This window comes from Garra rufa, chromosome 3 (genome assembly GCF_049309525.1).
Source record: "Garra rufa chromosome 3, GarRuf1.0, whole genome shotgun sequence".
In the NCBI taxonomy this organism is placed as follows: Eukaryota; Metazoa; Chordata; class Actinopteri; order Cypriniformes; family Cyprinidae; genus Garra; species Garra rufa.
The window spans coordinates 40,200,805-40,209,806 of NC_133363.1; the positions used below are offsets into that span (position 1 = coordinate 40,200,805).

Genomic DNA, 9,002 nt, shown 5'->3' on the forward strand with positions numbered 1-9,002 from the left:
TCTGCAATGTCAGCCTGTCTGGTATACTATTACCTGGCATGTCAGAGCCACCACCATCTTAAGATAGTCTCTTAGCACAGCTCCATGATTGTTCCCAGGATGCGACAGCACTGCTATTAGCATGCATCATTAGACTTGGGATGCTAATAGGAACTGTGAGCTCACGACTTTGCCCTCTCTTCTATGATCCGAATCCTTTAAAGAGCAGCTGTGGAGCTCATCTGTGTATATTTGAGCATACGTTGAGGAATTCACACGGGCTTTAGCTCTGTGTTGGGCTGACAGACACATGCTGTCGTGCTCTCTAAAGGCCGGTGAGGTATTTCTGTGGGCCGTGGGAGCAGCAGTTGCTGTGCCCCTGTCGTGCCGATGACATTGTGCTACATCTCTCTCACGGTCACCACAGCAGCCCGAAGGTACCCACCAGAAACAGCAGAGGGGTGGAAAGAACGCAAACTGGTTTAGGATTAGGAAGTGCAGGGAATCAGAGAGAGCCAAGAGGTTTATGTGATTACAAACGAATGTTTGACAACCATTATGTTAACCACTGGCACTTTATTTATTCTATAAAACTACTATTACAGCTAGTATTGTTCCCATTAGTGCTGATTTTACTGTTACCACTGCTGTTGCTGCAGATACTGTTGCTCTTATACTCTAGTAGTACATTTGAGGTCAAATTAGAGTCTGCAAAATGTTATTTTACCAAAATAAGAGGGATCTTACTAAATGCATGTTATTTTTATTTAGTACTGACCTGAAAAAGATATTTCACATAAAGGATGTTTACATAGAGTCCACAAAAGAAAATAATAGGTGACCCCTTGATTTGTAATACTGTGGTTTTTACCTGAATGATCCACAGCTGTGTTTTTTTGTTTTGTTATAGTTGTTCATCAGAAAAATTCTTCAGGTCCCACAAATTCTTTGGTTTTCCAGCATTTTTGTGTATTTGAACCCTTCCAACAATGACTGTATGATTTTGAGATCCATCTTTTCACACTGAGGACAACTGAGTGACTTATATGCAACTATTACAGAAGGTTCAAATGCTCACTGATGCTCCAGAAGGAAACACGATGCATTAAGAGCTGAGGGTGAAAACATTTGAATTGAAGATCAGGGTAAATTTAACTTATTTAGTCTTCTGGGAAACTATCTTCTGTAACTAGCTTCTGTAACCTCTGAAGGGTATTTCTAAATTAATTAAAATAAAAAAGATATTTAGGCAAAATAAGAAAAATCTCTATTCAGTTCAAAAGTATTCACCCCTTGGCTCTCAATGCATTGATTTTCCTTCTAAAGCATCAGTGAGTGTTTGAACCTTCTGTAATAGTTGCATATGAGTCCCTCAGTTGTCCTCAGTGTGAAAAGATGGATCTCAAAAGCATACAATCATGGTTGGAAAGGGTTCAAATACACAAAAATGCTGGAAAACCAAAGAATCACTGGGACCTGATGGATTTTTCTTAAGAACAACAGGCAGTTTAACTGTTCAGGACAAACAAGGGACTCATGAACAACTATCACTATCTATTTACAAACTATCACAACTATTTATTGTAATCCACAAGCCAAACTTCACAGTCCTCATGTTACATAATTACAGTACTATGTGACAGAGGACCAAACAAGCACACACCTCACAGTATAGCACACCTTAATGGCAGTTATTATCTCAGTCTGGTTTGGTTTCGTTCACACAGTATCACAGAGTGTTTAAATCCTTAGGTACTTCCCTGTGAAACGGCTTATAGCCAAGATTGACCCTCGATCTTCAGCAGACTGTCACAATAAAAACTAACATACACTCACAGTCTCTAAAGCGAGGCAGTAACAGACATGAATGTCACATTGTTTTTGTCAATCCATTTTGGGAAACTCCACCTACTTGATCTAGGCCCAAGAGGAAAAGTGCATTGACACCAAAGCGATTTAGTTCAGTCAGTGAATTTTAGGAAATGCCATGCAAAATATGAGTGTTGTGTAGCAGATATATTTTTGTTGATATTTTTTAGGTGAGCACTATGCTAAATTGATGGTAATGTAATGTTGTAGGTCTCCTAACACATCTCATACCATATATCCTCTGTGTTTTGACTCATTTGCAGCGTAGATATCACTCCATCAGTGCACAACGTTCCTGCGCTCTCAGCCATTTTGCTTGGTCTATGTTACAGAAAGATGATCTCACCAGAAAATACCCTGCAAGGCTTAAACGCAAACTCTTTCATGTCTGACAAGCTATTTCAGTATGATTATCAGGAAAATCTTGATGCTACATGCTGCTTTGTAGCGTGGCGTCTTGTTTCAACATGTTTTTGGTCCTTCAGTCAACAAAGAAGGGAAATGCCTGGGGAGACTGCATGACTCAATGCTAATGGCATATCTATGTTTGAAGGAATTTCTCCATTATCTGATAACAATATCTGATAGGAGGCGCCAAGAAAGGTTTTACTGGGGTATTTCTGCTATTATGCCACTAAAATTTCCTTAATCGCTTTGATGTGAAATCAGCGGACATTTGAACACATTTTAGTCTCGCACTCATCATTATGGGGCTGTACTGAACTGTTTTTTTTTTTTAATCTAATGGTTTATTGAGAGTTCAAAAGCAGAAGAAGCTAGAAAAGCATAAATGTTTTCATATACTTGTTACTATTCTGCATGTACATACCACTATGAGATCTTAAAGGGTTAGTTCACGCAAAAATGAAAATTCTGTTATTAATAACATATCATGTTGTTCCAAACTTGTAAGATCTTCGTTCATCTTCGGAACACAATCAAGAAATTTTTCATGAAATCCAAGAGCTCTATGACCCTCCATAGACAGCAAGGTTCCTTCCACGTTCAAGGCCCAGAAATGCATCAACAAAATAGTCCATGTGACATCAGTGGTTCAACTGTAATTTTATAAAGGTTGTTGTTTTTTTTGCACAAAAAGTATTCTTGTAGCTTCATACAATTACGATTGAACCACTGATGTCACATGGACTACTTTATCGATGCCCTTACTACCTTTCTGGGCCTTGAACATGTTAGGACCCTTGCTGTCTTTGGAGGGTCAGAAAGCTTTTGGATTTCATCATAGATATTTTAATTTGTTTTCCGAAGACAAACGAAGGTCTTAAGGGTTTGGAACAACATGAGGGTGAATAATAACGACTTTTTTGGTAAACTAACCCTTTTCACATCAATTTGTGTTCTTTGCATCAAGACTCTTGTTTGAATTTTCTGGACAGAGACTCATGAACTCATGTCTAGGTGGACACGGGGACGGCCAGAGGCTTTGACCACAGTCAATAACAAAGAGCTCTGGAATCTTTTGTCTTTTGTCCCAGGCCCTGGTATGAACTCAAAGCTTGGACAGGCCACCACTGTGGCCACCTGTGAACCACAATTATCACCAGGGCTCGCACACATGCACACTGGACCAATTAAGCATCCCGTGCACTCACCTCCATTCAGCCAGCACTAACAACTTTGCAGTGATGCCAGGACTGACTCCCTCACTTCCCTCTTGCTCATCAGTAATGACTCTTTGAGCAATGTGTGTGTGTGAGTATGAGCTGAGAGGTATTTAAAGAGTTGCCAAGTAATTACCTTAACAACACAATTCCTGCCATACAGATAGAGATACAAAAAAAACATTGACAGAACTTTGAAAACGTGCCAAGATTTATTAGATGGCTTTCAGTAATACTTGATTCATGATGAACATGGCATTCAGTAGTCAGATATTTTAGACCATGATGACGCATTTCTGCAGCAGTTAGATGTGCCCCAAATGACATACTATGGAAGGTTTGCACTTACTTCACAATTTGGTCAGTTATCTGGATGTGCGGCCATATTGGTGATACAGTTAATGTACTACTAAATATGTTCTGCTAATATATGCTGTCTAAACCACAGAAAAATTGTGTGGAAGCTGCTAACCCTGCTGAAAAAAAAAAAAAAAAAACAGCTAAAACCAGCCTAGGCTGGTTGGCTGGTATTAGCTGGTTTAAGCTGGAAGTGGCTGGTTTTAGCTGGTCTCCCAGCCTGGCCAGGCTGGTCAGGCTGGTTTTAGCTGGTGGTTTTCCAGCTTGATCAGCTAAGACCAGCCTGACCAGCCTGGCAAGGCTGGAAAAGTGGCCAAAACCCCTCTAAAACCAGCCTGCCGACCAGCTATGACCAGCTAAAACCAGGCTGGTTGACCAGCTAAAACCAGCCAACCAGCCTAAGCTGGTTTTAGCTGTTTTTTTCACCAGGGAAATCATATAGAGAAAGACTTAGTAAGCAGGAAAAGGCGCAAAATATTGACAAACTAAAGTTAATATGTTGCAAAGATACATACAAACAGTATTAATTAAGATATTAGCCTAATATTTCACCTACCTGACTGAAAATGATAAGAACAAACACAAATGTTGTCAATATTCTTGCCCTGGAAATCGTGGTTCGGTTCGGCCAACCACAAACACCTTTTGTTCCTCAGTTTTTGCACTCTTCATCTTGATTTTTTTTATAACTTTTGGCAGTCTATAGTACTCCAAATATTTTTCCCGGTCCAACTGATTAGTACAGGCCAAAACATGACAATAATTGATCATTTCCAGCAGCAATAATCAACTAAATATGTGCATTTCGTTCAGTTCAGTGGCATTGTTTACGTTTAGTGCTGCCAATATGGCCAACTGATGATGTGTCGTGAAAACACCCCATTAAATTGACAAAAACTAGAAGCCTAAACACTGCTGAAAAGCAGTTCCTAATACTGTTGCTGAGGTAGAGACTGTAAATTCAACATATGTATCTCTTCTGGCTGCCTTAATCCAGCTCTGTATATTTCCCCTCTTTTGCAAAGTTCGTGAAAACAAACTAGTGGATTTTCTTTTCTTTTGCTGTCTGAGAAAAAAGGTAACGCAAAGAACCACTGTATTAATCCGCACGGGTAAATTAACCTGGCACTACTTTCACATGTCACGCATCAAATGTGGGATTCGCGCTTGTTTGATTGATTCAAACAAACGAAATTACCGCCACCTTGCGTCTCAGTTATCGACTGTAGTGAAAATGACCACGGATAACTTCAGTAAGTACTAAAATATTATTGCCTTGGCTTGCTGCTCATACGTTATGTCATGGACTATATTTTTCTCGGAGTAAGATTTACGGTGGAAAATACGGGTAAATAATTATAAACGTAAGTAGATATTTCTTATCCATGCATATTACGTCACCCTTACGAAACACACTCATATTCTAGCAATCACTGATACAGATATAATGAGCTATATAATCTTTAATTTGCTTGGAAATGTTTCAAAACGAGTGAGACATCACATAAAAGATTGTGAGTGGGATTTGCAGCCTGTCAGTGTAAAGTCTGAGCTTTAACCCCACCTCTGCATACAAGGCCACTGTCTGCTTCCAATTAAGAGTGGAGGCTGGAAAACAGCCTTTTAAAAGGGTCCGAGCATGTTTGGATGTTTACATTTCAGTCCTTTCCTTTAGCATGAAGGCTGCTCAGAGGCTGGGCCGAAGAAAAAGCCCCAAAAACAGCAAGGAGTTTTTAAAGCCTCAGTACTTAGTTACCAGAGTCCTGCGCCACCCACTGAGCCCCTGATCCTATCAAACACAAACACAGGCCAAAGTGGTTTACTCAATAACACAGGCATGCCACAGCACTCTTGCCTGGCTGCAGAGATAGGCACTACCAGGTCATTTCAAAACCTGAATACTTATTTCACGCTCAGTTTTTTTGTGTGAAATTATGAAAGCTGTTTTGGCATTAGTTTAAATTTTAGATTTAGTGCTACACAATCTTCCAACATTCAATTAGAATATGATTAGTAAACCCCAAGATTACTAATCTTGTACAGAGGTTAACAGATTATGGTCTTAGGTTTTAAACTTGCATGAATTTCATGAAATTAATTAGACATGTTTTTGCATTAAATGGTTATGGATGCAGTTCAAAAACGAACAGTTCCAGCAGCAATGCCTCATTCTCCTATAATGTATAGCCTTCTGGAAAGAGTGCTTTGGGCAGTTTTGGGAATAATGTGTTGCCTTAGTTCTGGAAACAGAGCTCTGGACAGTCTCTGGCCCACTCCAAAAGGGCTTATACTGACCCCATTATGGGCGTATAAATGTGGATGCTTAAATTAGAGCCGGTCTGCATTCACATGTCATTGCCAATCCCAGCTATGGACTGTGAGAGGGACCATGAAGCTGTAATCTAGAGCTTGTGTGTGTGCGTGTGGTGTGCCAGTCGTGGGCCTAGGGACTAAAACCGAGCACAGTTCACCTCAGGCACTTGGAGTGACTTGAGACTTGCCAGTGCCACCATTTTCTAGAAACAGAAATGACGTTTCATAACTTCATAAAAAATGTGTTTTTATTTGCTTATGTATGTGCGTATGTTAGAAAACAGGAGTGAAATATAGTTTCATAACTGCTTCTTTCATGGTTTAAGTCAGCATATTTTGTCCTGGATGTGTGCAGGTCTAAAACCATGCACTTTAGAGATAATAAAACCGGCCAGTCTGTCTGGACCAAGATTTCTTTTAGATAGCTCATATTTGGATTTCATATAAAAACCGGTCCTGAACCTACTGATAAAGCTTTATCTGTCATGCTCCTCCCTGGGCCACCTGATGTATGTCTTTTCTTATCTCACATGGATGATAATTATATGATAGGCTACTGCTCTATGTCACGGAAAAACTTGAAATGATAAAACAGACATACTTGAAAGGCAAATAGTTTATAGAGAAGTATCTGATGAGTTATGTAAAATGCAGCAGAACGGAAATGATGTGTTTGAGTTTGTTTTTAATAACCATGAAATGTAACAAAAAGAGAATTAATTTATTCAAAAAATATACAGTTAAAGTCAAAAGTTAACATGCACCTTACAGAATCTGCACAGTGTTAATTATTTGACCAAAATAAGAGGGATCATACAAAATACATGTCATTTTTTATTTAGTAATGACCTGAATAAGATATTTTACATAAAAGACGTTCACATATAGTCCACAAGAGAAAATAATTGTTGAATTTATAAAAAAGACACCGTTCAAAAGTTTACATACTCTTGATTCTTAATACTGTGTTTTTTTTAGCAACCCTATGACTGTATGATTTTTGAATCTTTTCACATTGAGGACAACCGAGGGACTCATTATGCAACTATTACAGAAGGTTCAAATGCTCACTGATGTTCTAGAAGGAAAAACGATGCATTAAGAGCCAGGGGGTGAAAACTTTTGTACGGAATGAGGATGTGTATTTCCTATTTTGCCTAAATATCATACTTTTTCACCCCTCGACTCTTAATGCATGGTTTTTTCTTCTGCAGTAGTGAACATTTGAAGCTTCTGCAATAGTTGTATATGAATTTGTGGGACCTGAAGGATTTTTCTGAAGAACAGCAGGCAGTTTAACTGTTCAGAACAAACAAGGGACTCATGAACAACTATCACTAAACAAAAAAGTTAAAGAAAAAATCACTTAAACTTTTGAACAGGATCATTTTCTCTTGTGGACAATATTTAAACGTCTTTATGTGAAATATTTTATTCAGGTCAGTACTAGATAAAAAATAACATGCATTTTTGTATGATCCCTCTTATTTTAGTAAAATAATTCACATTTTGCAGATTCTGTAAACCTTTAACCTTCGACTGTAATGTTGATTTGTGAGGCCCTAAATCTGGCAACTTCAAAAACAATTGCGTTGTGCACGTCCTTCCTTCATATGAAGGCTAATAAACTGTAAAGAATCAACACTGAAAGTGCAGTCGTTGTGTTTATCAGTTACTTCTGTTTGGTTTGACCTTTAATAAGCATTACATTGGTATATTCATTGTCGTATCTTTGCTTTGACTTGAATAAAAATGGTTAATTTAGATGTTATAACATCAAGTACATTTTTAAGTTAAATGTTCAACTTTTTACTGCTGAAACTTGTAACAGGCACAAACAAATCTGTAAATCTCTCTTCTGTATTTCACACATTTCTGCCTCAAATCCCCTCTTTCTGCTCAGAGCCAGGCAGGGACAGGAAATTGAGAGCCGATCTGGTAGTGGTCTGGCCTCCCAACCCTGAACTGCAGAGCCACTCGCTTTGAAGTTAGGAGAAGAATCACATGCAATTACTCGCGATATAAACCACGTTCTTCAAAAACACATCCTCTCCCTCTCTCCTTTTCTCACTGAGGGCTTACATTTTTTCTTAAGAATTATGAACTAGTGGGAGAGTCGTTGACTTGCCAAATGCTGGGAATTCAATATACAGTAATCAGGGAGAGATTTAGAAACAGTTGAATGAATCACACCATAAAAACATCCCACCCATTCCCTCCAGAAACATGCAGGAATACACACAAACACACAAATTGCATGAATTCATTACCCACAATACCTCTTCCTTACATTAAGTAACTTTTTTTGTCTTTACTTTTAGTCTTCTCTAATGGAGATACATCTTCAGTCACAGAGAAACTCAGAAAAATCTGGAACTGTCATTGCTTTGTGCCTAACGCCCTGGTCTCTCTGAAGTCTAAAGCTGTGTTTAGAAAGAGTCTGGTAAGTAAAGGAGTGGAGAACTTCCTCAGGAGACAAAGAATGCCCAGTATTCCCCTGATGACCATAGTACACAATCAGAGAAGAAGAATCTCCCAGCCTTTTTAAAGCATATTATGGACTGTTTGCGTAATGTTATTATATATGTGTATATTTCAGGATGAATATTAACCTTGACATGATCGTGATGTGTTAAACGTAAAGTGTTTTCAATGAATGAAACCATAACTCTAAATCCACCTTCATTTTTATTAGTCAATAAAATACTGTTAAAATATTGCTATAATGTTTTTTAAAAGTACTTTACTGTAAAGCATACACTATCAGTCAAAAGTTTTTGAACAGTCAGATTTTTATTGTTTTCTTAAAGAAGTCTCTTCTGCTCGACAAGCCTGCATTAATTTGATCCAAAGTACAGCAAA

General features: G+C 38.4%; 1 protein-coding gene across 1 annotated transcript in view; it reads left to right on the plus strand.

Annotated features, from left to right (window-relative positions):
* Nucleotides 1–8,688, plus strand: part of crybgx (crystallin beta gamma X) — an 11,260-nt gene extending 2,572 nt beyond the window's left edge. Inside the window, exons 5-6 of the mRNA XM_073836615.1 lie at nt 311–314; nt 8,462–8,688. Coding sequence (XP_073692716.1) covers nt 311–314; nt 8,462–8,688 — 231 coding nt within the window. The remainder of the gene's footprint in view (nt 1–310; nt 315–8,461) is intronic.
* The last annotated feature ends 314 nt before the right edge of the window (nt 8,689–9,002 follow it).